The sequence below is a fragment of the Phocoena phocoena genome, chromosome 17 (assembly GCF_963924675.1).
Source record: "Phocoena phocoena chromosome 17, mPhoPho1.1, whole genome shotgun sequence".
NCBI lineage: Eukaryota > Metazoa > Chordata > Mammalia > Artiodactyla > Phocoenidae > Phocoena > Phocoena phocoena.
In genome coordinates, this window is record NC_089235.1 from 8,132,999 (window position 1) to 8,156,728 (window position 23,730).

Here is a 23,730-nt window from a genome sequence, read left to right on the forward strand (position 1 = left end):
AGTGAGGGGGCTAGACCAGTATTGTCGATGGAGACCAAATTCAAATGCGTGCGATGCCGGCAGTTTTTATCATTGGTTCCTAATTCTTTGTTTTCTTCCTCCCTCTTCCCCACCTCCCGCTCCCCTCCTAGGACCTCTATCCAGATTTGCCTGACACTGCAGGGTCCAAGAGAATTAGAGAAATATGGAGTGACATGAAGAAGATTAGTCAAGGATTATAGGCTCTGAGGACAAACCCTCAGTGAAGTGAAGCACAGACAAGCTCCTGAGCGCTGGTCTGGAGGAGCCGTGTGTTGGGAGAAGATGGCGGATCCAGGAATGATGAGTCTTTTCGGCGAGGACGGGAATATTTTCAGCGAAGGCCTCGAAAGCCTGGGAGAATGTGGTTACCCTGAAAATCCCGTGAATCCCATGAGTCAGCAGATGCCGATAGACCAAGGCTTTGCCTCCTTACAGCCGTCCCTCCACCATCCCTCCGCGAATCAGAATCAAACCAAGTTGACCCACTTCGATCACTATAATCAGTACGAGCAGCAAAAGATGCATCTGATGGACCAGCCGAACAGAATGATGAGCAATGCCCCTGGGAACGGACTGGCGTCTCCCCACTCGCAGTACCACACCCCGCCCGTCCCCCAGGTCCCCCACGGGGCGGGCGGCGGCGGTGGCGGCGGCGGCGGCGGCGGCAGCGGCGGCGGCGGCGGCAGCCAGATGGGTGTCTACCCCGGCCTGCCGAACGAGCGGCACGGGGGGCAGTCTTTCGTGGACGGCGGCTCCATGTGGGCTCCCCGGGCCGTGCAGGTGCCGGACCAGATCCGAGCCCCCTACCAGCCGCCACCGCCACAGCCCCAGGCGGCCCCTTCGGGGCCCCCCGCGCAGGGTCATCCCCCGCACCTGCAGCAGCTGGGCGGCTACCTGGCGCGCGGGGACTTCTCCATGCAGCAGCACGGGCCGCCGCAGCCGAGGATGGGCCAGTTTCCCCCGGGCCAGGAGGGCCTCGGTCAGGGAAGCCCCTTCATCGCCGGCCCCGGCCACCTGTCGCACGTGCCCCCGCAGAGCCCCGGGGTGGCGCCGAGCCTGCGCCACGCGGTGCAGCCCTTCCACCACCATCCCCCCGCCGCTCTCCACGGGGAGCCCGTAGCCCACAGCCCCCGGTTCTCCCCCAACCCTCCCCCGCAAGGGGCCGTGAGGCCGCAGACCCTCACCTTTAGTTCTCGGAGCCAGACCGTCCCCTCACCTACTATAAACAACTCAGGGCAGTATTCTCGCTATCCTTACAGTAACCTAAATCAGGGATTAGTTAACAATACAGGGATGAATCAGAATCTAGGCCTTACAAATAATACTCCAATGAACCAGTCCGTCCCAAGATACCCCAACGCTGTAGGATTCCCATCGAACAGTGGCCAAGGACTCATGCACCAGCAGCCTATCCACCCCAGCGGCTCCCTTAACCAAATGAACACGCAAACTATGCACCCTTCGCAGCCTCAGGGAACTTACGCCTCTCCGCCTCCCATGTCACCCATGAAAGCAATGAGTAACCCGGCGGGCACCCCTCCTCCGCAAGTCCGGCCCGGAAGTGCCGGGATCCCGATGGAAGTCGGCAGTTACCCAAATATGCCTCACCCGCAGCCGTCTCACCAGCCCCCTGGCGCCATGGGGATCGGACAGAGGAACATGGGCCCCAGGAACATGCAACCGTCCCGTCCGTTTATGGGCATGTCCCCGGCGCCGAGGGAGCTGGCCGGGCACCTGAGAGCCAACGGTTGTCCCGGCGTCGGCCTCACAGACCCGCAGGCGATCCAGGACCGGCTGCTCCCTGGCCAGCAGCACCCCGGGCAGCCGCCGGCCTTCCAGCAGTTGCCAAGCTGCCCTCCGCTGCAGCCCCATCCGGGCCTGCACCACCAGGCTTCGCCCCCGCCCTCGCACCACCAGCCTTGGGCACAGCTCCACCCCTCGCCCCAGAGCGCCCCGCAGAAAGTGCCTGTGCCGCAGGTAAGGGGGCGTGGCCCTGCCCGCCCTGCCGCGTGGGGCGCAGGCGCGAGGAGCCTGACGCGCAGGGCTCCCTCTCAGCCTCGCCAGACGTTGCTTCGTCCCGAGGTCCTTGAGTTCTGCCGTGTAAGCTGCTCCAGCACCTCTCTTGTTTTCTGTTTCTCTCTCTCTCTCTCTATTTTATTTATTTTTTTTACTCCCTCACTGTTGGCTTGTGTATTTATTCACTTTTTCAAAAAGTCGTGACTCCTCCCGTCCCGGGGTTGTGCTGGAGCTGAGGGTGCGTAGAAAACTAAGCCTGGGTCCTGCCTGCAAGGAGCTCTGTTCTCACTGCCAGCAGTGAGACGGACATTGGGTCTAAACTGTTTTTTCCTTCCCTTTATTCTTCTATGCTGTGCTCGCTCTCTCCCTCCCTCCCTCCCGCTCTCTTTCTCTCTCTCTGATTTAGAAACACACAGAAACTTGGTTTCCAGCAACGTTTTATATTTTTGTGATGGTCCCTCCCACCTCTTTTAGAAAATTATTATTTTTCCCTTGGGAAGCTACAAAATATGTTCTTCTGTAATACTTATCGGACCAGTTGTTAAATGTTAGCGTTAACTTGCACACTTAGAAAATCACAGTGAATGATAGGCCGCACGAAGCGGTCTCTGAGAGATCTGGATGCCTAGTACTAAAAGCAGAAGTCTTCCTTTTCGTTTGCTGGGATTGTATCCGACAGAATTTATAAGCAGACAGATTTAGGTTTTAAGCTCTAGTACTCCCGTACACACCTTTCCATTATAAATGTTGGCGTTTGTGCTCTAGCTCTAGGAAAAATAATGTCTGTATGTCTAGATTATTCAGAGTGCTATTCAGAAATGTGCACTGATCTTCCACTGCGATGGCAGCCCTGAATGTGGATGGTACAGTGTGATCTTTAGAGCTGTTAGGCGCAATGCTTGTTCTTAATGAACCTGTAATCAGTTTGGGGAAACGTGACCAATCCGTGAAAGTATAAAGTATAGTAAAAGACCACGCATGGTTACGTGACAGGTGTTCAGAGAGAGGCAGCACCTGTGGTGCTTGGAATCTGGCTAGGACGTAGCCAGGGATGTGAACCGAGGATGGTATTTCAGGTTGGGGGATGGTTCCTTAGAGGGGGCATGGCACGCTGAATTCGCTGCAGGGCAGGGCCAGGTGGTAGAGGTCTGATCTTCTGTTGTAAAGGATTTGGACTTCACTGGGGAGCCAGTGATATCAAACTAGACAGTGCACGGGGATAGCTGGGGAACCAGAAGATGAACTGTGAGCCTGTGGTCCAGGCCTGTGAGGACAGTTTGGTCCAGGGACCAGGGATTGGGGAATGGGAACAGAAGGGAATGAAGCTACGTGCAAGTAAAAGGGTCGGGTCAGGAAACAAAGCCCTCCGGGGCATCCCGGGTGGAGAGGCATTTAGATTGGAGATCAGAAGCTTCAGCCTTGGTGGGACTGGGGAAGTGGAGGCCAGGAAGGTCTCCTGGGGAACCTCAGGACACAGGACTCGTTGGGGTCTCGGGAAGGCTGCCCTCACAGGTCCAGCGGACTTGGAGATTCTCAGGAGGAGCCCCGAGGTCAGCGGGGACCACGTGGGCCTCAGCCACCGGAGAGAGCCGCTTCCCTCCTGGGGAGCCTCATCTGCAGTGATGGGAGCGGGCTCCTGAGACCGTGGACAGCGTGGAGGGGGGTGAGAAAGGGCGTCTACCAGCTGCTGGGGCCTCGGCCCACCTGGATGGCTCCTAGGGCAGAAATGAACATGACTTAGTTTCCAGGGATTATTCTTTTCTTGCTCCTTGGGAGTTTCTTACTAAACATGGGATCTTTTCAGAGCAGTGGTCCTCAGACTTCTCCTGGTCCCAGCATCTTCAGTTCTCCCTGGAGGACAAAGCACAGTTTGAAGGAGACCCCCTGTGACTATAATCCCATCCCTGGTTGGGAATCGTTGGTCTCCTCCAGCGTTTCTTAGTTTTAAGAGCACAGATTTCTCAAGGGGTGTTTCAGAGGACGAGTGTGAGTAGGTGGACTCTGGGTCCCTGAGCGCTGGGGGACACCAAGTGTATTTCCCTTTTTCTCCAGCTCCATTTTCTCGAGCGTGCCATCATAGACACACTTGGAACGGTTTAAGGGGTGCAAACAAGTACACTTGAGGTATCTTTATTATATAAGTTCAGTTGCATGTTTTAAACATTTCGCACGGTATTTGCTTTCTTATTTCTGCTCACCTTTGCATCCACTTCAGCTTTTGAAGCACTCAGTTCTGCACGTCATGCTAGGGAGGTATAAAGTCTTGAGAAGAGCACAGACTTTGAAATCAGCAAAGTGTTTGAAGTCCAGGTCTGCTGCTTACTAGCTTGGTGGCTTCAGGCAGCTTGACCCCTCTGAACTTCAGATTCGTCATCAGTACAACAGGAAAAATAGTACCCATCTCAAAAGGTGTTGAGATTAATTAGGGTAATACACTCACATCAAGTGAGTGTGATCTCTAGCCAGTGGTGCATACTTAAGTGTGAATTCTCCTCTAGGTTTTAGTTTCTGATCTCCTGCAATGCGAACCTTACTTTATAATTCATGTCATTTCAGATGTACTAAATACAATGTAAAATTACTTTTATTTTTAAGGAACAGGTTACATATTATGAAATGTAGCCTTAGTTGTGACACATGAAATTTGACTTGTGGAAATATTACCCGCCTTTGTGCCCGTGTTGCTGGGTGTGGTGAGGATAATGAGGTAGGTTCAAAATGCTGTTACAGAATCCGAAACGCCTCGCTCTCCCTGGGACTGACTCACATTCTACTCTAGCAAATAATCTATTATTATTGTTTTGCTTTAGAACTACTAAAATTATTTTGCATTTCGTGTATGACCGGATGGTGGTTTGAAACCATGCTGTGTAGCAGGGAAATCACCAGATTAAGTTGAAATATTGATGTAATTTGCTGAATTATCACATTCAGAGAGGCTTATTGACTCTTTTGTTTTTTGTTTTTTTTTTTGCGGTACGCGGGCCTCTCACTGTTGTGGCCTCTCCCGTTGTGGAGCACAGGCTCCGGACACGCAGGCTCAGCGGCCATGGCTCACGGGCCCAGCTGCTCCGCGGCATGTGGGATCTTCCCGGACCGGGGCACGAACCCGCGTCCCCTGCATCGGCAGGCGGACTCTCAACCACTGCGCCACCAGGGAAGCCCGCTTGTTGACTTTTCTATCTTGAGATTTTACTTTGAAAAAAATAGAAGTTACGCTTTTTAGATGTTTCATGGGTAGTGAACAGATATTTTCTAAATTCTATCACATGTTAAAGTATCTTTGAAGATAAGTCTAACTTTATATTAAAGAGTCAGCAAAGAAAAATATTAGAACTGAGGCCAGAGTTCCTCATGCCATATGTTCATTGTCTGGACACAGTCTTTAATGGAAGCTCCAGACTAGCCTGATGATTTGATAAAAATGTACAAGGAAGGAGAAAACCTAGCTTCCGTTTCAACAGCTGATTAGGAGAGTGGTTTTCCTTCTCATTCTCAGACCCGTTTTTCTATCCATCCATCCATCCATCCATCATTAAATAATTTATTATATTTTAAGTTTTTCTTCCAGTTTTACTGAGATATCGTTGATCTGTAGCCCCGTATAGAGTGTATAAGGGCCACAGCATGATTTGATTTACATACGTCATGAAGTGATTGTCACAGTAACTTCCGTGAGCACCCATCATCTAAGCACACAATGAAAGAAATAGAAAAAAACATTTCTTGTGATGAGAACTTTTAGGATCTCCTCTCGTAACAGCTTCTGTATGTAACATACAGCAGTGTTCGTTATCCTTCCGATGCTGTACGCTCCACCCCTGGTACTTACTTATCTTACAACTGGAAGTCTGTACCTTTGGACCACCTTCCTCCAGTTCGCCCTCGGCCAGCCCCTGCCTCTGGTAATCACAGATCTCATCTCTTTTTCTGTGAATTTTTGGTTTGTACTTGAAGTATAGTTGACCTACAACACTGTGTTAGTTCCTGTTACACAACACAGTGCTTCGATATTTCTTTACCTTTCAAACTGGTCACCACAGTGAGTCTAGTTACGATATGTCACCATACAAAGATATTACGTAATTGTGGACGCTATTCCCCATGCTGTACATTTCACACCTGTGACTCATTTGTCTTGTAACTGAAAGTTTGTACCTCTTAACCTCCCTCACCTATTTCTCTTCCCCTCAACCCCCTCCCCTCCAGCAGACACCTGTTTGTTCTCTGTATCTGTGACCCTGTTTCTGTTTAGTTATGTTTGTTCACTTGTTTTGCTTTTCCAGGTCCCACATGTAAGTGGAGTCATACACTGTTTGTCTTTCTCTGCATCTCAGACCCTTTTATGCTCCTAAAAATTACTGGTGACTCCAAAGATCCTTTGTTTATGTGGACTTTATGTGTTGGTATTTGTTGTCTTAGAAATTTAGACTGAGGACAGTTTGAAATATTCGTTATTCATTTTTAAAATCAGTAAAAATAATAAACCATTATGCGTTAACATACATCACATTTTTAACTGAAAAGCAGCTGTTTTCTAAGACAACAGAACATTAACGGCATTGTTTTACGTTTTCCGAAGTGTTGGATTCTAATAGCCGCTTCTGCGTGCAGTCTGCGGGAGCCTCTGGCCAAGCCCGTGCACGCCTGGAGAGAAGGCGAGTGAGAGGCGGAGAACATCTCAGGGTCCTTACGAAAAACGGTCCTGACCTCGCAGGCCCCGCACCCTGAGAGCCACCGGTGTGGGGGCAGGAGCGTAGGTCTCGGAGCCTGCAGTTCCTGAGCCGGAGAATCAGCAGCTGATTTCTCACCCCACGACCTCGGGCAGGTTCCTTAACCTCAGGGCCCTGGCTGCATTCTCTCCAAAATGAGGGACGATACACCTTCCTAGTTAGAGCCATAGAGAGATTAGCAGTAACGTCTCTCAGAATTTAACATGGTGTCAGACACGCGGTGGGCACTCACAAATGATCCGTTATCATCGGGCAGATGTTTACAGTTGCTTGTCGCGGAGTTTAGGAAGTAATCTCAAGCACTTGTTCCAGTGTTAAGTACGGTCAGAGTTGTTGCACTTCCTTCCCTTGGCTTCTGGGAGCAGTTAGCAGACCTTGAGGCTTCACCTCCTGCTCCCTGGGAGAGAGGAAGGGCCGGTCGGGGCAGAGGTGGTGCAGGAAGCCCCTGGAAGGCGCAACACGGAGGCGAGCTCGCGTGCTTGGGGGCAGCGCCTGGTCCAGCGTGGGCGGGCGTGCCGGGGCAGGCGACAGCTCTGCTGAGCTGTGGAGCATCAGTTGAGTTGAGAGGAGGACACACAAGCGTGGAGGAGGAGAGAGTTTAAGGCTTGGCAACCGTGAGGGTGAAGAGAGTGCGCCTGTGTCCCTGGCATGTGGGGCCGGGGCCTGGGGGTCCCCTCTGCAGGACGCTCCTACCAGGCCCCGGGTCCACGGGTGCACTGGGAGGACGTGGCGGGAGCCGGCACCGTCCTCGGCAGCAGGAAGCGAACAGAGAACGGAGCCAGGTGGACGCCAGCGAGGACTGCGTGGAAGGAGAGCTCAGCACGTCGTTTTGTTTGTTTGAAGAGCTTGTCTAAGGAAGACTTAGTTACGTGGGTTGTCCTTCGAGGTTCCAGGGGAGTTTCTGAATCACTCATCCTGCTTTTAGGCCTACACAGGTGTAGGTAGAGTCACAGATTACGCTCACAGGCGGGCAGATCCTGGTGGGATTTTTAGGATCTGCAATATTGTGTCCTTGGATTAAGTGTATGTTGGGTGTATTTATGTGTGCTCCCCTCATTAATTGGGTCCTGAATACAGTCATGGTGAAGCAGGACAGAAGCAGAAAGCATTTTCAAAGGACCACTAAGATTGAGGTGGTGGGTAGTAATTTCTGTGTCCTGATTTTCCCCTGGAGATTAAAATAAAACAGATCCAGAAGAATCAGTGGTGCAGCTTCTCCAGTCCTCTGTCTTTCCGTGATGTGTTACGAATATCGTTAAAAAATAGCCTTTCTGGGAAAACCTTTTCCTGGTAAATCTCAAGTAGAGAAATCCTCTCGGTTCACCTGGTAAATACAGAATTGCAGACACGAGCAGAGTAACTGCAACTACTAAATACATTTTTATGGAAAAAATAGGCACGTATCTTACGCCTCATTTATGCAAACTGTGCTCAGAAGTAGAGGAAAGGGCCTTTTGAATCGTGTCTCTCTGAATACTACTCCGGACAGACTTATACTTTCACACCCCTAAAGACGTCTGGTGGAGATGGGGAAATGGATCATCTCTGAAGAAAACCCAGTTTGGACCTAAGTGGCTCCCAGGGGCTGTGGTGAGTGTGCCCACGTTCCGGGACAGGCACGCGTGGTTAGACCTGCTTGGAGCAGCTGCCCTGCAGCACTGTTAGGGGGAGCCCTGCTCTCCCACATGCCGGCCTTCAGGACATCGTGGGTTAAGGCCGCCTGCCCCTCCCCGATTGCTCTCGACTTCCCTGGTCCATGAGGCGCTCCCAGAGCCTCCTGTTGTTCACGAAGACTGAAGATGTCTCTTCTGACCACCTCTGTTCGTATATGTTACCGCTCAGTGAGCACTGCCCGGCATTTCCCTCGAGCATAGCTGGTTTATCCAGAGGGCAGCGTTTCGGTGGGTTAAAATGGAAAACGCCAAGTGTAGACTTAGAGCAAAGAAAAGCAGTCTACTCCATCTGTCCTTTCACCCCACAGTCTGAAAGCATGAAATGAGCCGAATACTAAATGTTAGCCTTGCGTCTTAGTGGCTTTTATTTTGTAAAAGGGTATTGCTTCCTGTGACTGTCAAAAAATGTTGTAGGTAATAAGAAGTTCGTTTTTAAATTACTTTCTAAGCCTGCATGTTAACCATCTGCTAGGTGTCCCAAGTAGCCAGTGGGTTTTCTTAACTTTTAAGAAGCCACTTTTAGATACTGCTTTTTAATCTTGTAACTTGGTTGCCTTCATTCAGCTCCATTAAAGAAACATTTATCGAGTGCCTGTTGTGTGCTGTGCACTGTGTTAAGGACAGAGATTGGCGGTGTGCTGGAAGCTGGGGAGGAGGTCAAGGCCTTCACTGAGACGGACAGGGAATTTTGTTATTTAGGTAGGACCTGACCTTCATTTCTTTGTGTACCTACTATGTTGTAGACCAGTGCTGTCCAACTGAAATATGATGGGAGCAGTGAATGCAAGGCACATGTGTTACTTTAAATTTTCTAGTAGCCACATTAAAAAAAAAGAAACCACGCGTTAGTATTGTATATTTAATTAACCAAATATATCCAGGATATTCCACCACATAATCAGAATAAAAAGACATTTTACACAGCTGTTTGAGATCCGATGTGTACTTACAGGCAGAGCCCTTCTGCATTTGTATCTGCATAAGGCAAGCCAGTAGCCCCATGTGGCTGGTGGCTGCCATATTGGACAGTGCAGAGCTACACCCTTTCCATAGCCGTTGCTTCTAATTCTTTTGGAAAACAAGTCAGAGTGTAAGCAAGGCTAATGCACATATAAATAAATTTAAAATTGTTTAATGGCAACAGTCAACCTCCAGCACAGGTGTTAGCACCCTCATTGTAAGGTTGGAAACTTAGTAGCATTGTTTAATATATGAACAATGCAGGTATTGTTGGAGGGGTGTGTGTGTGTGTGTGTGTGTATATAGTATCAGTATCAGTTCCTGAAAAGATAGATTTTCAAAGTGAAATTTCATTTGTTTAGATTTCAAAGAAGGCTGTCTTTCTATTTTCTTGTGGGGAAAAAAATAACATTTTTCTCAGAAAGGTGGATTACAGCCATTTAGTTTCAAGTGGTTTTTGGATACTTTTAGTAGTTATTCACACACACACACACACACACACACACACACACAACCCAGCTCAACCTTTCTTTGCCCCTCTGTCTCTGATGCTTGTTTCTTTATGAGACTGGTCCTCCAAGGATGAGGGAGAAAGCCTTCATTTTCACTCTTACACATGCACTGCCACGTGCCCCTGCCGGCCCCCTCCACTCTTTTTCCTTTCACCTGTTTATTCTCTGCTGCTTTTTCTTCTTCGTTTTATCAGTTGTTCAGAAAGGCAGTCTCTGGCACTGCAGAGCGATAATTGGCTGGGAGAGGAGAATTGGGAAAAGGCTCAGGGGGACAGTTAAGGGAAAAGCATCGCTGGACCTAACTTGGAGAATTTATCTTAATCTTGCTATCTAATAGTAGTCTCCGTTCTCTGTAGTTACAGCTGTCAGTCTGTAGATAATCTCTAAGTAACCACGGGGAGATGGCCTTCATTCTTCCTTTGTTACTGAATACAGCTCTTTATCAGCGAAGGAAGTCAGTAGCAAACTTTTACTTGTTTTTTTTTTTTTTTTTTTTTTTTTTTTTGCAGTGCGCAGGCCTCTCACTGTTGTGGCCTCTCCCGTTGTGGAGCACAGGCTCCGGACGTGCAGCCTCAGTGGCCATGGCTGACGGGCCCAGCTGCTCCGCGGCATGTGGGATCTTCCCAGACCGGGGCACGAACCCGTGTCCCCTGCATCGGCAGGCGGACTCTCAATCACTGCGCCACCAGGGAAGCCCTACTTGTGCTTTTGCCTTGCAAAACCTTAGTAGGTTTTATTTATGTGTCACCACGAGTGAGGTTTCGATTTTTCTTCACTTAGTGTAAAAAACATAGACCTTCTAGGGGCTGGGCCATGGCACTGGGTCAGGGTACTAGTGGAGAACTTAAATGAAGTTGGCAAAAGGCCAAGAGATTGGCACCATTTTAAAAAGTCAACATAGATACAGAGGCGCTTGTGATTCTGCTTGCTTGTGTCCTGGTCTGGATTGAATGATGAGAGAGATGGTCTGGGAAGACTGGGTGGGATTTCCTTAATTCTTCATTTAATGATTGAATCAAAATCAGCACCCAGGAAGTTATTTGAAGGAAACACGCCATTTTGATGTCCATTCGTGAAGAGCATGGTATTTCTCATCTGCTTTATATAGCGTTTCTGGTCTGTTCTCTGCTGCCTTCTGTGTTTAGTTTAACTCCAGATAATTCTGTACCACAGATCTCAGGAGAATTCTTAGACTTGAACGCTAACTGGGTGAAAGTAAAAACAGTTGTTTTAAGTTGTAAGTAAAGAGGTCTTAATCTCAAGAGCATTTTTGCTTTGTTTGTTTGCTTTGGCTGTGGGCGTAAAGAGTTGGAGAATGTCGAAGGCAGTGCAAGTGGTGACGTTGGAAAAACCTGGTTAAGAGTTTCTCCAATGATGTTAACTTGTGCTCTCCTGCCTTGTCATGGGCTGGCTGGACAGGTGTGCAGCCTTAGCATAAGAATCCCACCCTCGCCCTTTGGTGGGCTGTGAAGTCCCTGCCTCTTGTTTATCGTAGGGGGTCAGGAGCATCTCAGGGTGGATTTCCCTGAGATGCTAGTGAATAGGCAAGGACTTTCAGATCATCCTTTTCCCAAAACTTTAATAAAGTTATATTTCTGGATGTACTTTTAAATGAAGGGACATGGGAACCCTCTTGCACTGTTGGTGGGAATGTAAATTGATACAGCCACTATGGAGAACAGTATGGAGGTTACTTAAAAAACGAAAAATAGAATTACCATCTGACCCAGCAGTCCCACTACTGGGCATATACCCAGAGAAAACCATAATTCAGAAAGACACATGCACCCCAATGTTCATTGCAGCACTATTTACAATAGCCAGGTCATGGAAGCAACCTAAATGCCCATCGACAGACGAATGGGTAAAGAAGATGTGGTACATATATACAATGGAATATTACTCAGCCATAAAAAGGAACAAAATTGGGTCATTTGTAGAGATGTGGTTGGATCTAAAGACTGTTGTACAGAGTGAAGTAACTCAGAAAGAGAAAAACAAATACCGTATATTAACGCATATATGTGGAATCCAGAAAAATGGTACAGATAACTGGTTTGCAGGGCAGAAATAGAGACACAGACGTAGAGAACAAACATATGGACACTAAGGCGGGAGAGCCGGGGGGGCAGGGTGGTGGTGGGATGAATTGGGAGATTGGGATTGACATGTACACTAATATGTATAAAGTAGATGACTAATAAGAACCTGCTACATAAATAAATAAAATAAAATAAATGAAGGGGCAGTATATCGACTTAAAGTTCTCTTTTTTTAAATATTTATTTTATTTTACTTATTTATTTGGTTGCAACGGATCTTAATTGCGGCAGGTGGGCTCCTTAGTTGTGGCACGTGAACTCTTAGTTGCGGCATGCATGTGAGACCTAGTTCCCTGACCAGGGATTGAACCCAGGCCCCCTGCATTGGGAGTGTGGAGTCTTAGCCACTGTGCCACCAGGGAAGTCCTAGACTTAGAGTTCTTACTGAATATGGTAATACTTGAAATTAGGGTTCAATTTTTAGGTTACGCCTCTAGATAGACTCTTATAGTCTGAACATTCTCTTTAACTTAGAAAAACATCATATACAATTGTGGGATTATTCAGAGTTGTGATGTGTTTGTTTTCACTGTTAATGTTGGAAACACTTCAAAATGTCAGCATGAAGCGATGGTCAAACTTTAATACCACCATGGAGGTGGCTAGAAATAGACAGTGGGGACTTATGGAGAATTTACCTTAACCTTGACATTTCGCTGTTACTCTCCCTTCTCTGGAGTTGCAGCTGTAAATCTCCAGGTGATCTGTGAGTAGCCATGGAACGCCGTGGCACTGGGGCAGTGACCTAGCGTGATGCGCTAGCATTGCTTTAACTCGGCCCACTCACTACTAAGCTAACTCCGCTTCTGGCGGCTCTAACACTGCAAGGACATTTTCACAAAGGAAAGCTGATGAAACACATGGAGGCACACCATGGATTAAAGGAGATAAGTGAGAGTTCTTCAGGGAAAAAGTTGATGATTTGGTGAAAAGTTAGGTAGTATTTTATTTTTACAGTTCTCTGAATATCTGATATCCTTTTCACTTTAACCGTTGTCCCCCAAACTCTGGGGATGTTAACGGAGCATCCCCATCCTTCACGCTGGGGTCAGAGGCCACAGTGGCTCGTGTGCTCAGTGCCTTCAATCACTCAACTTCTGACTCAGCCAGGTGTCCCTCTTACTTTGAAACTTAGCTTAAGGCAGGAAATATTCCAGGGTCTGATTTTGGAAAAGGTCTAGTCCTTAGAGCTGAGTTTAAAGCTCACAGCTTTAGTTTTTGCAAGGAAGTTAAAAAATCAATATTTTCATATAAGGTCTCTAAGCTAGGGTGTCATTGGTGAAGGGAAAAAAAAAGGAAGAAACTAGTCACTTATAGAGTAAAAATGAGCCAGATTATAAGATCGGTTTTAACGTTTCCCTCGTTGCAGACTTGAGTGGAAATCCTTTCAATGCTGTGCTGCGTTAGATGCTAGCATAATAATTCATATTAAATATAAATATAGTTCCAAGAATAAGGTAATGGGAAGAGGTGTCCATTTACTTGTTTTATTTAGAGTTTCTCTCCTCATAGTTTAGACGCCTCACGCCTGCTCTTGGGTCCAGTGGCCTCACTGGGCTCTGTGTGTCCCTGCTGGCAGGAGGTAGCTGAGGGGACACGGGCGCATGCAGAGCCGTGGAGACCATGGGTTTTAGGGCACAGGAACTGCATTGGAGTCTCGCTCTTCCAGTGTTTTGCTTGGCAAAAATTTTGACTTGGTAAAAAAAACTGGATACGTCCCTAAACCTTAGTTTGCTGAGGATAATAGTTGTACCAATTGCACAAGATTCTTGCAAGGATTAAAGGAGGTGAAGTTTGGCTGTGAAGTTTTAGCACAGTGCAGGACACTCAGTGAGTCCTCAGGGAGTCTTAACTGTTTTATTATAACTTTTGTAAATGTGGTTGTTGAAATGAGCTCTTGGAATTTTTCTCCCCTTTTCTACTCTTCATCATAAAATAGAAAAAGTTTCCCTTGTTGTGTAAAATAGAACATCATTATCTCAGCGCCCTAAAAACCGATGTGTCAGATTCTCCATTGGGCAAACACAAATTCATAATAGTTTTAAGGGGGGAGGGCAAAAATTGCTATCATGCTGCTGTATTTCTTTTTAATTGAATCTCTAGGAAATGGGATACTATAGATAAAATACTAATTTCTTTCTCAGTGTTTAATTTCTTCCCAATTTTGACCAAGGCGAAAACCATCTCTTCAGCGTTCAGCAACTTGAGGCTGCAGGGGTGAAGCCAGCATCCTGTTTTGTATTGCGAGGGAAGTTGGCTGGCGTTCCCCCCAGCATCCAAGAGGTTAACCCGCGAACTCCGTTTACACCTATATATAGTCAGTCTTGACTTGGTTAAATATAAATCTAAAGTTACAGCTGGTAACCACAAATGCAGCGATCCACTTCATCCGGTCGTCCTGGCTGGCATCTTGCTGTGTCTTCACCGTGGGTTCTCACACACCTTGAGCTGAAACTGCAATGTTGGATTTGTTTGGTGAGCGGGTTCCTGGGGAAGTAGCACTGCCCGCAGTTCTGAACTCACTTGGTTTGTGAGGGTCGTACCACTTTATTGTTTCCTTTCCTAATCTTTTTTTTTTTTTTTCTTTAAAAAGTGACTTCATGTTTTAAAGTGAGACAGTCAAAAAAGAAAATAGTTTGTTGTAGTTTGATTCAGTAGCTAAATTTTAAAACCATTGCCAAAGAAAAGGTGATTGACATTTTTGAGTATGTGAGGTCTACAGCTTTGGAAACGATTTTTATGCAACTCATAGCACTGTTGCCCCTCTTTGAAGTTTGCTGCTTGGGGCTCTGGCGCTTTAGAGCTGGCAGAGGCTGGAGCCCGAGTGTTGTTCTGTAGGAAAGGTCACAGTTGCGTCTTTGCTCCTGTTTGCAGATGAGGGACGGGGCCTGTTGGCTTATCATCTTCAAACTTTATGTACTGTGGGTTTTTGCGTTTTATAACAATATTGGTTGAAAAGCAAGATCAGAAAAAAGTAAGTGGAAAACCTCTTATTTGTTGTCTAATGTCCAGATATAAAGTGTTTCTCAAATACCATGTGTGGGGTTTGTACATACTACTTTTTTGAACCGCAGTCTACAATCTGTGTGTAAAATGAAGCGCTCCTTTCACATTATGGAAATACTAGAGAGTGGCTGCAATCCAGGCCTGTCATATACTTTCATTTAATTCAGTGTTTAGGGGGAAAAAAACGCCTCTAAATATACTTAGCTGTGTACTGAAGTTTGTCAGAAAGTATCTAGTGTTTTCCAAATTATTTTTTTAAAGAAAGTTTGCCATGTTTTTGGATGTCACACGGTAATGTGCTTGTAGGAAATGTATAGCCTAGTGCTGTCTGTGAACTTGCTGTGATGGTGAGAATGGCCCTTGTTTGCTCTGTCTGGTATGGAAGCCACCAGCCACATGGGGCTCCTGAGCATCTGAAATGAGGCGAGTGAAACTGAGGAATTGAAATTTTAATTTAATTTAATTGTAGTTAATTTAAGTTTAAATAGCCATATGTGGCTAGTGACATACATGTTGGACAGCTCAGTGTGTATAACCAAATAAGACAAATTATTTAAATCACAGGAATATAAGATGTAACGAGTAGACCTAGAAAAAGACAGTGTTTTGTTGAGTGCGTAGCCAGTGTAAGCTTTGTATTTCTACCGTTATTCGCTCACCTCTTAACCGCATGGGCCCTGCTAGATAGTGAGAGGATATAGTGAATGATCCACACGTGGTAATGCCGACACAGTTCACCTCATTATTTCTGGAGTAAATCTTTGCTGGGTACCAGCCAGTTGTCGCTTAACACAACGCACTCTCTTTAGTAATGTGAAGAGAGTGTCTTGTTTGAAAATATAAGTGATCTTTCAGAAAGTCGTTGTTTAAATTTCTTTCCCAAAGTCATCCCGGTCACACATACTTCATATAAAATGTTTGATAGTACTTGGTTTTGTAAGTTGGAAAGCTGTTATTACAGGTGGTAAAAAATCGATTTTTTTCTCCTCGAAAAAGATTTTTCACAATTTGATATTAAATTCGGTCTCCTCATTCCTGGAAGAAAAAATTTCAAAACGCTTTCTCCAGTGGGTGCCAGCCGTGTCCTGCCCAATGGCCTCCCAGGCTGTACTTTGCACGTCTCCAGGTCGGCGTGGGAACCTGTGTGGATCTCTCGATCAGAAGGTGCTTGGCCTTCATTTGGCATTAAAGACAAGCAGAGAAACTTCAGTTGTTGTAAGATGTTATTTTAGGGTGAATTAGTCCTGTATTAAGATTGATGTTGTTCCCAAATTTTCTAATGTATGATTAGTGGCAGAGGGTATATGGAATTAATAGAAATTTAGGTTATAGTCCTTAGCCGATATTTGTCCAAAAAGGATTTGAGACATTTTGACAAAAGTGTGTGCGTGCGTGTGTGTGTGTGTGTGTGTGAGTGAAATAGAAACAGGAAATCAGGTTCTGAAATGGAGAGCGAGGAAATATGCTAATTGCGGCCCTGGCTGCTGGGCTGAGTGCCCTGGTGAGTTTGCAGAGGGAAGCAGGGAGGATATATCTTTCTCTTCATCAGAAAGAAGGAAACTTTTTTTCTCCCCCTCAGAGATATTTTTTTTTCCCTGGCATGAAATCCTAAGAGAAATCGTGCTTGGTGTATTTTATACGTAGGAGGTGTCGACAGGCATCACAAATTCTTTTCTTGACAAGAGTAGTTTTACAGCACATGTAGAAGTAGTTTTGGGTTTTTTGTTTGTTTTTCATCTGCTAGTTCCTTCCTTGACCCTGGATGATACTGTCCGAGGGAGTGTAGCACTCAGGGCTACGAGGCGAAAGCTGTCCTGTGAGGGCTGCCTTGACCTGGCCCAAGTGATGTATCCCAGAGAGCCTGCTCGGTGAAGTCTGTGGGCTGAGGACGTCCGAGGTGACGGGTTGCACGTCGTAGGCAATCTCCCCGAGACTTCTGGTCTATTAATTAGGTCATGGATAGGCTCTTGACAGAAGATAATTTGACAGTTCTTTAGGTCATCAAGAGTCTAAATTATTGTGAGTATATTTAATGCCACTGAATTATTCACTTTAAAATGGTTAATTTTATATCTGTGAATCTCAACTCAATTAAAAAAAAAAAGAGTCTAAAATACTAATTTTGTATATTACTGGTGGAGAGCCAGAGCCCTGTCCTTTGGCAACTAGATTATCGGGTTATCGGGTGAACATTCCGTTTTGAAAGTTGGGTTCCCAGTAGGCATGGTCACGTGGATGGCAATCTCTCACCTGCTGTTGGCATTTGGGGCCGTAAAAATGCTTGTGGGTAAAATCCAGGATTTCCTCTAGAAACAAAGTCAGTCCTTTATTAAGCAGTTGATCAAGACCCCAGAGCCGGCCCTGCCTTGTGAATTTTCTGGAGGATGAAAGTGTCTTCTGCACTGTCCATTCCGGTAGCCTGTAGCCACGTGTGGTTATGAACATTTGAACTGTGGCTGGTGAGACTGAGCAACTAAATTTTAAATTTTATTGAATTTTAAGCAATTTAAATGCCACATGTGGCTGGTGACTCCTGTATCCAACAGCACAATTCTAGAGTCATAATCGATAGAGCAGAGGTATTCAATGTTTTTTGGTCCCCTAAAAGCATTTTGAAACAAAAAAACTTTAAAAATTTTATTTTTCAGTTCAAACAAATACGTTAACTTGTGTCGGTCTGCGTGACCGTCACCACTAAACAGGCATTTGCCCCCTGGCGCTGCCCCCTTTTGATGTTTCTTACTTGAACTCTTTGCTGCTGAGGAGACGTCTCCTTGGGAGCTGACACTGAGCAGAAAACCTGAATAAAGTGAAGGGAGCAAGTCTTGTGAACATCTGGCGGAAGAGGGTATAGCCTGTGCAAAGGCCCTGAGGCAAGAATGTGCTTGGGATGTTTGAGGGGCACAAAGAGACCAGTGTGTTTGGAGTGGAGGGAGGGAGAGAGTGAGGGAGTGATAGGCGCTTCGGTTAGGAGCGTGAAAGGGGGTCAGATCAGGTAGGGTGTTGTGGGCTCTGGTAAGGAGTTTGAATTTTACTGTGAGTGAGATGGAAAGCTGTCGCAGGGTTTTGAGCATGCGAGTGGCGCCATGTGTTGTGTATTTTAGCAGGCTCACTCTGCTCTATGAGGACTAGATAGGAGGGCATGTGTGGTCCCACAAGGGGACTGTTGATCAGGCAGGATGCAGTGGTGGCCTGGACTAGGGGCTGGTAGTAGAAAGTGACAGTTTTGCTGACAGATTGGAAATGGGGTTTAAGAGAGAGAGAGAGCCCTCGAGGTTTTGACTCGAGCAGTCGGGAGATCTGGAGATGGCTTTGGTTTGGACATGTTAATGTGGAGATGCTTCTAGACTCCAGTGGAGGTTTCAGATAGGTAGTCGGATATGGAAATCTGGGGAGGAGTTTAAGAGTTACCATTGCATAGGTGGTATATGCTGCCATAGGCCTCGACGAGGTCATTTAGAGCAGATGGTTAGAAGAGAAGAGTGAGGCTAGGTCTCTTGTACAGCCCATTGTTAATACTCTAGACTAGAGCAGAGGATCCGGGAAGGTACAATGAGGAGGAGAGACCACCGCCAGGTGCACGTCCTGGCTTCCAGGCGGGGAGAGGGTTGCCAGGAGGGAGCCATGCGTGGTGTCAAATGCGCTTCACTGTGAGGTCCAGTGAGACGAGGACTGAATCTTACCAGTTTTCAGTCTTAAAGGTCAACCCTTTTCATTACCCTTATATGCTTCTCGCCAACATCACTCTTTTTTTGGTTGTTAAATTTTAGCAGAATTCTGAATTTGAGGTAGCAGTTCACCTAGAGATGGTTGTAAGAACACTTGGCAGCTACCATGTACCAGCTTGCGTTGGCTCCTGAGGTGCAAAGGTGAATAAGAGAGGCCCTTGTAAACTTCCCAGACTTGTAATCTTAAGAGAGAAGGTATGTAAAAATTTTAGTTCAACGCTTGCCATGATAAATAGGTGGAGATCGATTGAGCGCCGCAGAGGAGCTAATGATAGATGACTCGCAGGGAGGTGGTGCTGAGAGCAGCATCAGAACCAGGACTCACCTGACATTCAGTCGCTACTCACCTTCCTCCAGCCGGTGCCATCTTTACACCGTAAAAAATAACCAGTCTTAAAGTTCATGAAGATGTTTACGGGAGGACGTCCACTTGAAAAACAAAATCACTGTACTTCCCAGGTGCCAGTAGAAATCTTTGCGTGTTGTTTGTCCCACTTTCCTACCATGTGCTGTCACTAAAATAAAAGAAAGAATGAACCTCTGTGTGTGTGTGTGTGTGTGTGTGTGTGTGTGTGTGTGTGTTGGGGGCTAGGGGGTGTCCTGTGGTGTTGCTTGAATTGACTGACAAGATAAGCATTTCTTCTAAATCTCACGTTTCATCTTTACAATGAAAGTGAAGTTTGCAGTCCACTCAGATGTGTCATGTTTGCTTAGCTATTTGATCATTTAACTCCCCCTTCACCCCAAGGCCTTAAGCAAAAATTCTGATGCTTAAGGAAGATGTGCTTTGGGAGTTACTTTGAATCCCTGTTGGCTGCTTTGGGGGAAATGCTTAAGCTGGTGGTTTTGTCACATTTCTACTCCGTAACCTTGTGATCAGAAATTTCCGTAACGTCTAGGTGTATGTCTCCGTTGGATAAAATTAGTACAATCTTCAGAAGCCCTTAGGCAGGGCCACTAGAATTCCTCACGAGGACTGGGTTTCCCACTGGTCAAGACGGGAAGTTCTGGCTCGCGCATCGGACAGGGAGTGAGCGCTGCAGGGCCCCCTCCTCTTACATCAGGGAGCCATGCGAGGGGCCCATCTCCCCGGTTTTTGGTTTGTCCTTCGCCAGGCTTCTGGGTCGGCCTGTCTCATGGCTTCACAGACCCTGCAGGCTCTTTAGAAAAGCTCCTTCTGCAACCACAGATGAGCAAAGCCCTGTCTTCCTCTACCTGCTGCCCTTTCTCTCCCCCTCAGACACAGTGAACTGATTCTAGTTCCTCCAGACCTTGTCACCCCAGGACTTCTGGTTCAGAACATTCACCTGTAGTGTAGAGATCGCTTGCTCTGTAATGTCTTTTCTCACCCCACCTATTGTGGGGTCCGGGCTGCCCCTCTGTGTCCATAGCAGCTGTGTGATCACTCATCTTGGGAGTGGGCGCAGCGTGGAAGAGCAGTGTCCCGGTTCCATCACTTACGAGCTGTGTGACCTCGGGCGAACTGCGTAGCTTCTCTGGGCCTCCGTTTTCTCACCTCTACAGTAGGAATCATACGAGTACCTGTCTGATACTGTCGTTAGGAGGATTAAGTGAGACCATACACGTGGTTTGCTTAGAATTGTGCCCGGCGCATGGTCTGGTGTCTGTAAGTGACTACTGCTGTTAATGCCTCATTATTATGTCATAACTACTCCTGTGACTCTATTTTTGCTAGAGTATTTGACAGGGTATTTTCTCTGTCGCCCCCGCTGTGTTCTAAGTTAGGTGAGGGCTCCTGTCCATCACCTTCTGTGTCGTATTCCCAGTGCAGGGCATGTCCAATGTGCGACACCGCACGGCAGAGCCTGGGAGAGAGGAGGCCCTGTAGGGGGGGAAGGGGGTGTGGGGAGAATGGTATTGAGGGACCCCCCTGCTGGAGGAGGTGCCTTCTGGGCTGAGTTGCCCCTGCTGGTGGAAGGCAGGCAGATCGGAGAGTCACGGGGCAGCCGCCTGGAGGACTCTGGGGAGGGTGGGCGGGGAAGACAGACGACAGGGGGAGGCCGGCAAAGAAACTGAGGGCTGCCCTGGGCAGCGCTGTCCCCTGGGAACCGGATGTGAGCCCCAGGTGTGGAGTAAAATCGCCTCATTGTCACATTAAAAAAGCAAAAAGAAGCAGTGGAGTTCATTTAGATATATTTAATGTAATGTACTATATCCAAAGTATGGTTTCAGCATATAATAATTGAATATCCTTTCAACAAACAGTATCTAATACAAAAACATTAACGGGGTAGTTCACACGTTTTCCCCTAATTCTTTGAGCTCTAGTGTGATTTACACTTGGAGCCCCTCTTAGGTCAGGCCTGCCACATTTCCAGTGCCCTGAGGCCACACGTGTCTGGTGGCCGCCGCCTTGGACGTCACAGGCCTTGGGAAAAGGTGGGCGGGAGGTATCGGGTCTGGAAGAAGGCAGCGGCGGTGTGTGTAGGGGTCGGGGAGGGAGAATCGGGCCACCACGTTGCTCGCTTGCTTAACCAGGTGAGTGGTGGCCTCACAGGTAGGTGGAAGACATCAGCAAAAAGAGCACAAGGTCTTCGGGTGTTTGTTTCAGCAGTAGAAGGGCAGGAGGTAAGACGGTGAGTGAGGTTCTGGAGTTTGAGGTCCACGTAGGTCATCGGGCTTCATGGTGATGGAGCCTAGTCTAGGGTCTTTATGACCTTGGGGCCTAGGAACTGGGACTAGAGCTCCTTAAACCCAGCGCAGACCCCTGGGCCATCCATCCCTCCAGCAGGCTCCAGGCCTCTCTTCTTGGGCTTCAGCGGAAGACAGATGATCTTCCCCCCACCCTCTCGAGAGATGGGCTGTGGTCAGAGCCAAAAAGAGAAGCAAGCGGGGCTTCCCTGGCGGCACAGTGGTTGAGAGTCCGCCTGCCGATGCAGGGGACACGGGTTCGTGCCCCAGTCTGGGAAGATCCCATATGCCGCGGAGCGGCTGGGCCCATGAGCCATGGCCTCTGAGCCTGCGCGTCCAGAGCCTGTGCTCCGCAACTGGAGAGGCCACAGCAGTGAGAGGCCCGCGTACCGCAAAAAAAAAAAAAAAAAAAAAAAAAAAAGAAGCAAGCGTGTGGCAGAATTCGCAAACGTGCCTTAACCTTCCATCTAAAGCAGCTGAAATATTTCACAGTTCAAAGTCATTCGAATTTTAATAATTTACATACAGAGAAATTAAAAGCCATCTTAGATAAAAATATATGATCACTGTAGTTTGGCAACTACAGGAAAATGTCTGTACCTTTTTATTTTTGGAGGTCAAATTCTGAGAACTCTTTCTAGATGTCTTCCCCAGGAGCGCTTTTGTTGGGAATGAGATATGGGATGGTAATCAGTTCATAGCAGAGGGACAACGTTTGGTGCCTGTCAGGCCTTATTTAAGGATATTTAAAGATGAGGTGAGAACCTCACCCATCTGTCCACCCATCCGTTCATTCTCCATTTATTCATCCGTCGGCAGTTTTGAGCATTTATAACGTGCCAGTCGCTATGTGAGGTCGTGGAGATATATAAAAGAAGCTATTCTCCCCTTTAAAAAATTCCAGTTAAACAGTGATGTAACTGCAATGAAAAGAGAGAAGTGCAGACTTGTATGGGAGTAGATACACAACTTAGCTATTTGCAGGGCCAGGAAGAAAGGTGATACTTGAGTCAGGGAAAGAGGAATAATGAAGAAGTTTGTGCAGACAAAAGGCGCAGAATATGGTTCTTTCAATGGACAGCGAATGTTTCAACATTGCCTTGGACCGGTCAGTAAAATGTGTGCCCACTTATGTATGCATTTATTAGTTCCACAACGGCTTAAGGCACCCTTCTGGGCACCTTGGGGGTACAGCTGCTGCAAGGATGCAAGGAGCTCCCAAAGGGTGTGCACGTGATCAGGACAGAGGCTGGAGGTGTGACATCTGTTTTAACGTTTGAAGGAGACTTGGGGAGGGTTTGATATTCAGTCGGTAAACACTAGGCCTACGGTATGTATCAGCTCTTGCTTTAGGTGTTGGAGAGATAAGACAGACAGACACATATTCTTGTGTCTATATGCTCCCGTATACAGTTGACCCTTGAACAACTCGGGGGTTTGGGGCACCAACCTTCTGCAGGTCAAAAATCGGAGTATGAGTTGCAGTTGGTCCTCCGTGTGTCCATGGTTCCTCTGTATCCACAGTCCTGCATCTGTAGGCTCAGCCAGCCTCGACTGTGTAGTATCATCGCATTTGCTGTTGGAAAAAAGTCCTTGTTCAAGGGTCACCTGTACATACGAAAACAGTCTCTCAGAGGCTTACAAGTCCCGGGGTCTAGAAGGATCTAATGGTAAAGAGCCAAGTGATGTGGTGTTACTAGCCTGGTGAGACTGTTTGACTCTACCTGGAGGGATCAGGGAAGGCCTCAGGAAGAGGTTACGTTTGGGTTGAGTTTTGAGGATGGAGTAGGATTTAACTGGGAGGAGAGAGTAGCAACAGGCATTCCAGGCGGGGGAGTGACTTGTCCACAGGCCCAAGTTGGGAAAGAGCAAAGTACATGGGTGTGACCGCAGCTGTTGGCCTGGGGGGGCGGTGTGTGTGGTGGGGAGAGGTGGACCCAGGGCCGGGAGGGGGTAGGGGGAGGGCCCTGACCAGCTATCCCCAGCGGCTCCGTTTTAGATGTAATTGATGGGGAATTGCCGACAAATGGTACAAAGAAAAGCAGCAGAGGCGCTTTGCGTTTTAGAATGGTCTCCACTATGATTCAGGTAGTCCAGTGAAGAAGGCGAGCCCAGTGGGAGAAGGATGGGCACGGAGAGGAGAATGGGGCCGGAGGAGAGGCAGGTCTTATCCACCGGTGGGCTGGGGCCAGTGAGGGTGAGGGGGAAACAAGAGTGGGTGACCGGGAATCATGGCGACTTTAACCAAGGTGGGGGAGCAAGGCTGTTGGCAGGGGAGAGTGATTCTGGTTTCGGCTGACCCTGTGGTGCTGGGGCAACATCCAGGC

General features: G+C 47.5%; 1 protein-coding gene across 1 annotated transcript in view; it reads left to right on the plus strand.

The window, feature by feature from the left end:
• The first annotated feature begins 237 nt into the window (after nucleotides 1-237).
• Nucleotides 238-23,730, plus strand: part of CHD7 (chromodomain helicase DNA binding protein 7) — a 119,626-nt gene continuing 96,133 nt past the window's right edge. The window contains exon 1 of the mRNA XM_065895739.1: nucleotides 238-1,998. Within this exon, the coding sequence (XP_065751811.1) occupies nucleotides 304-1,998 (1,695 nt within the window). The 5' untranslated portion in view covers nucleotides 238-303. The remainder of the gene's footprint in view (nucleotides 1,999-23,730) is intronic.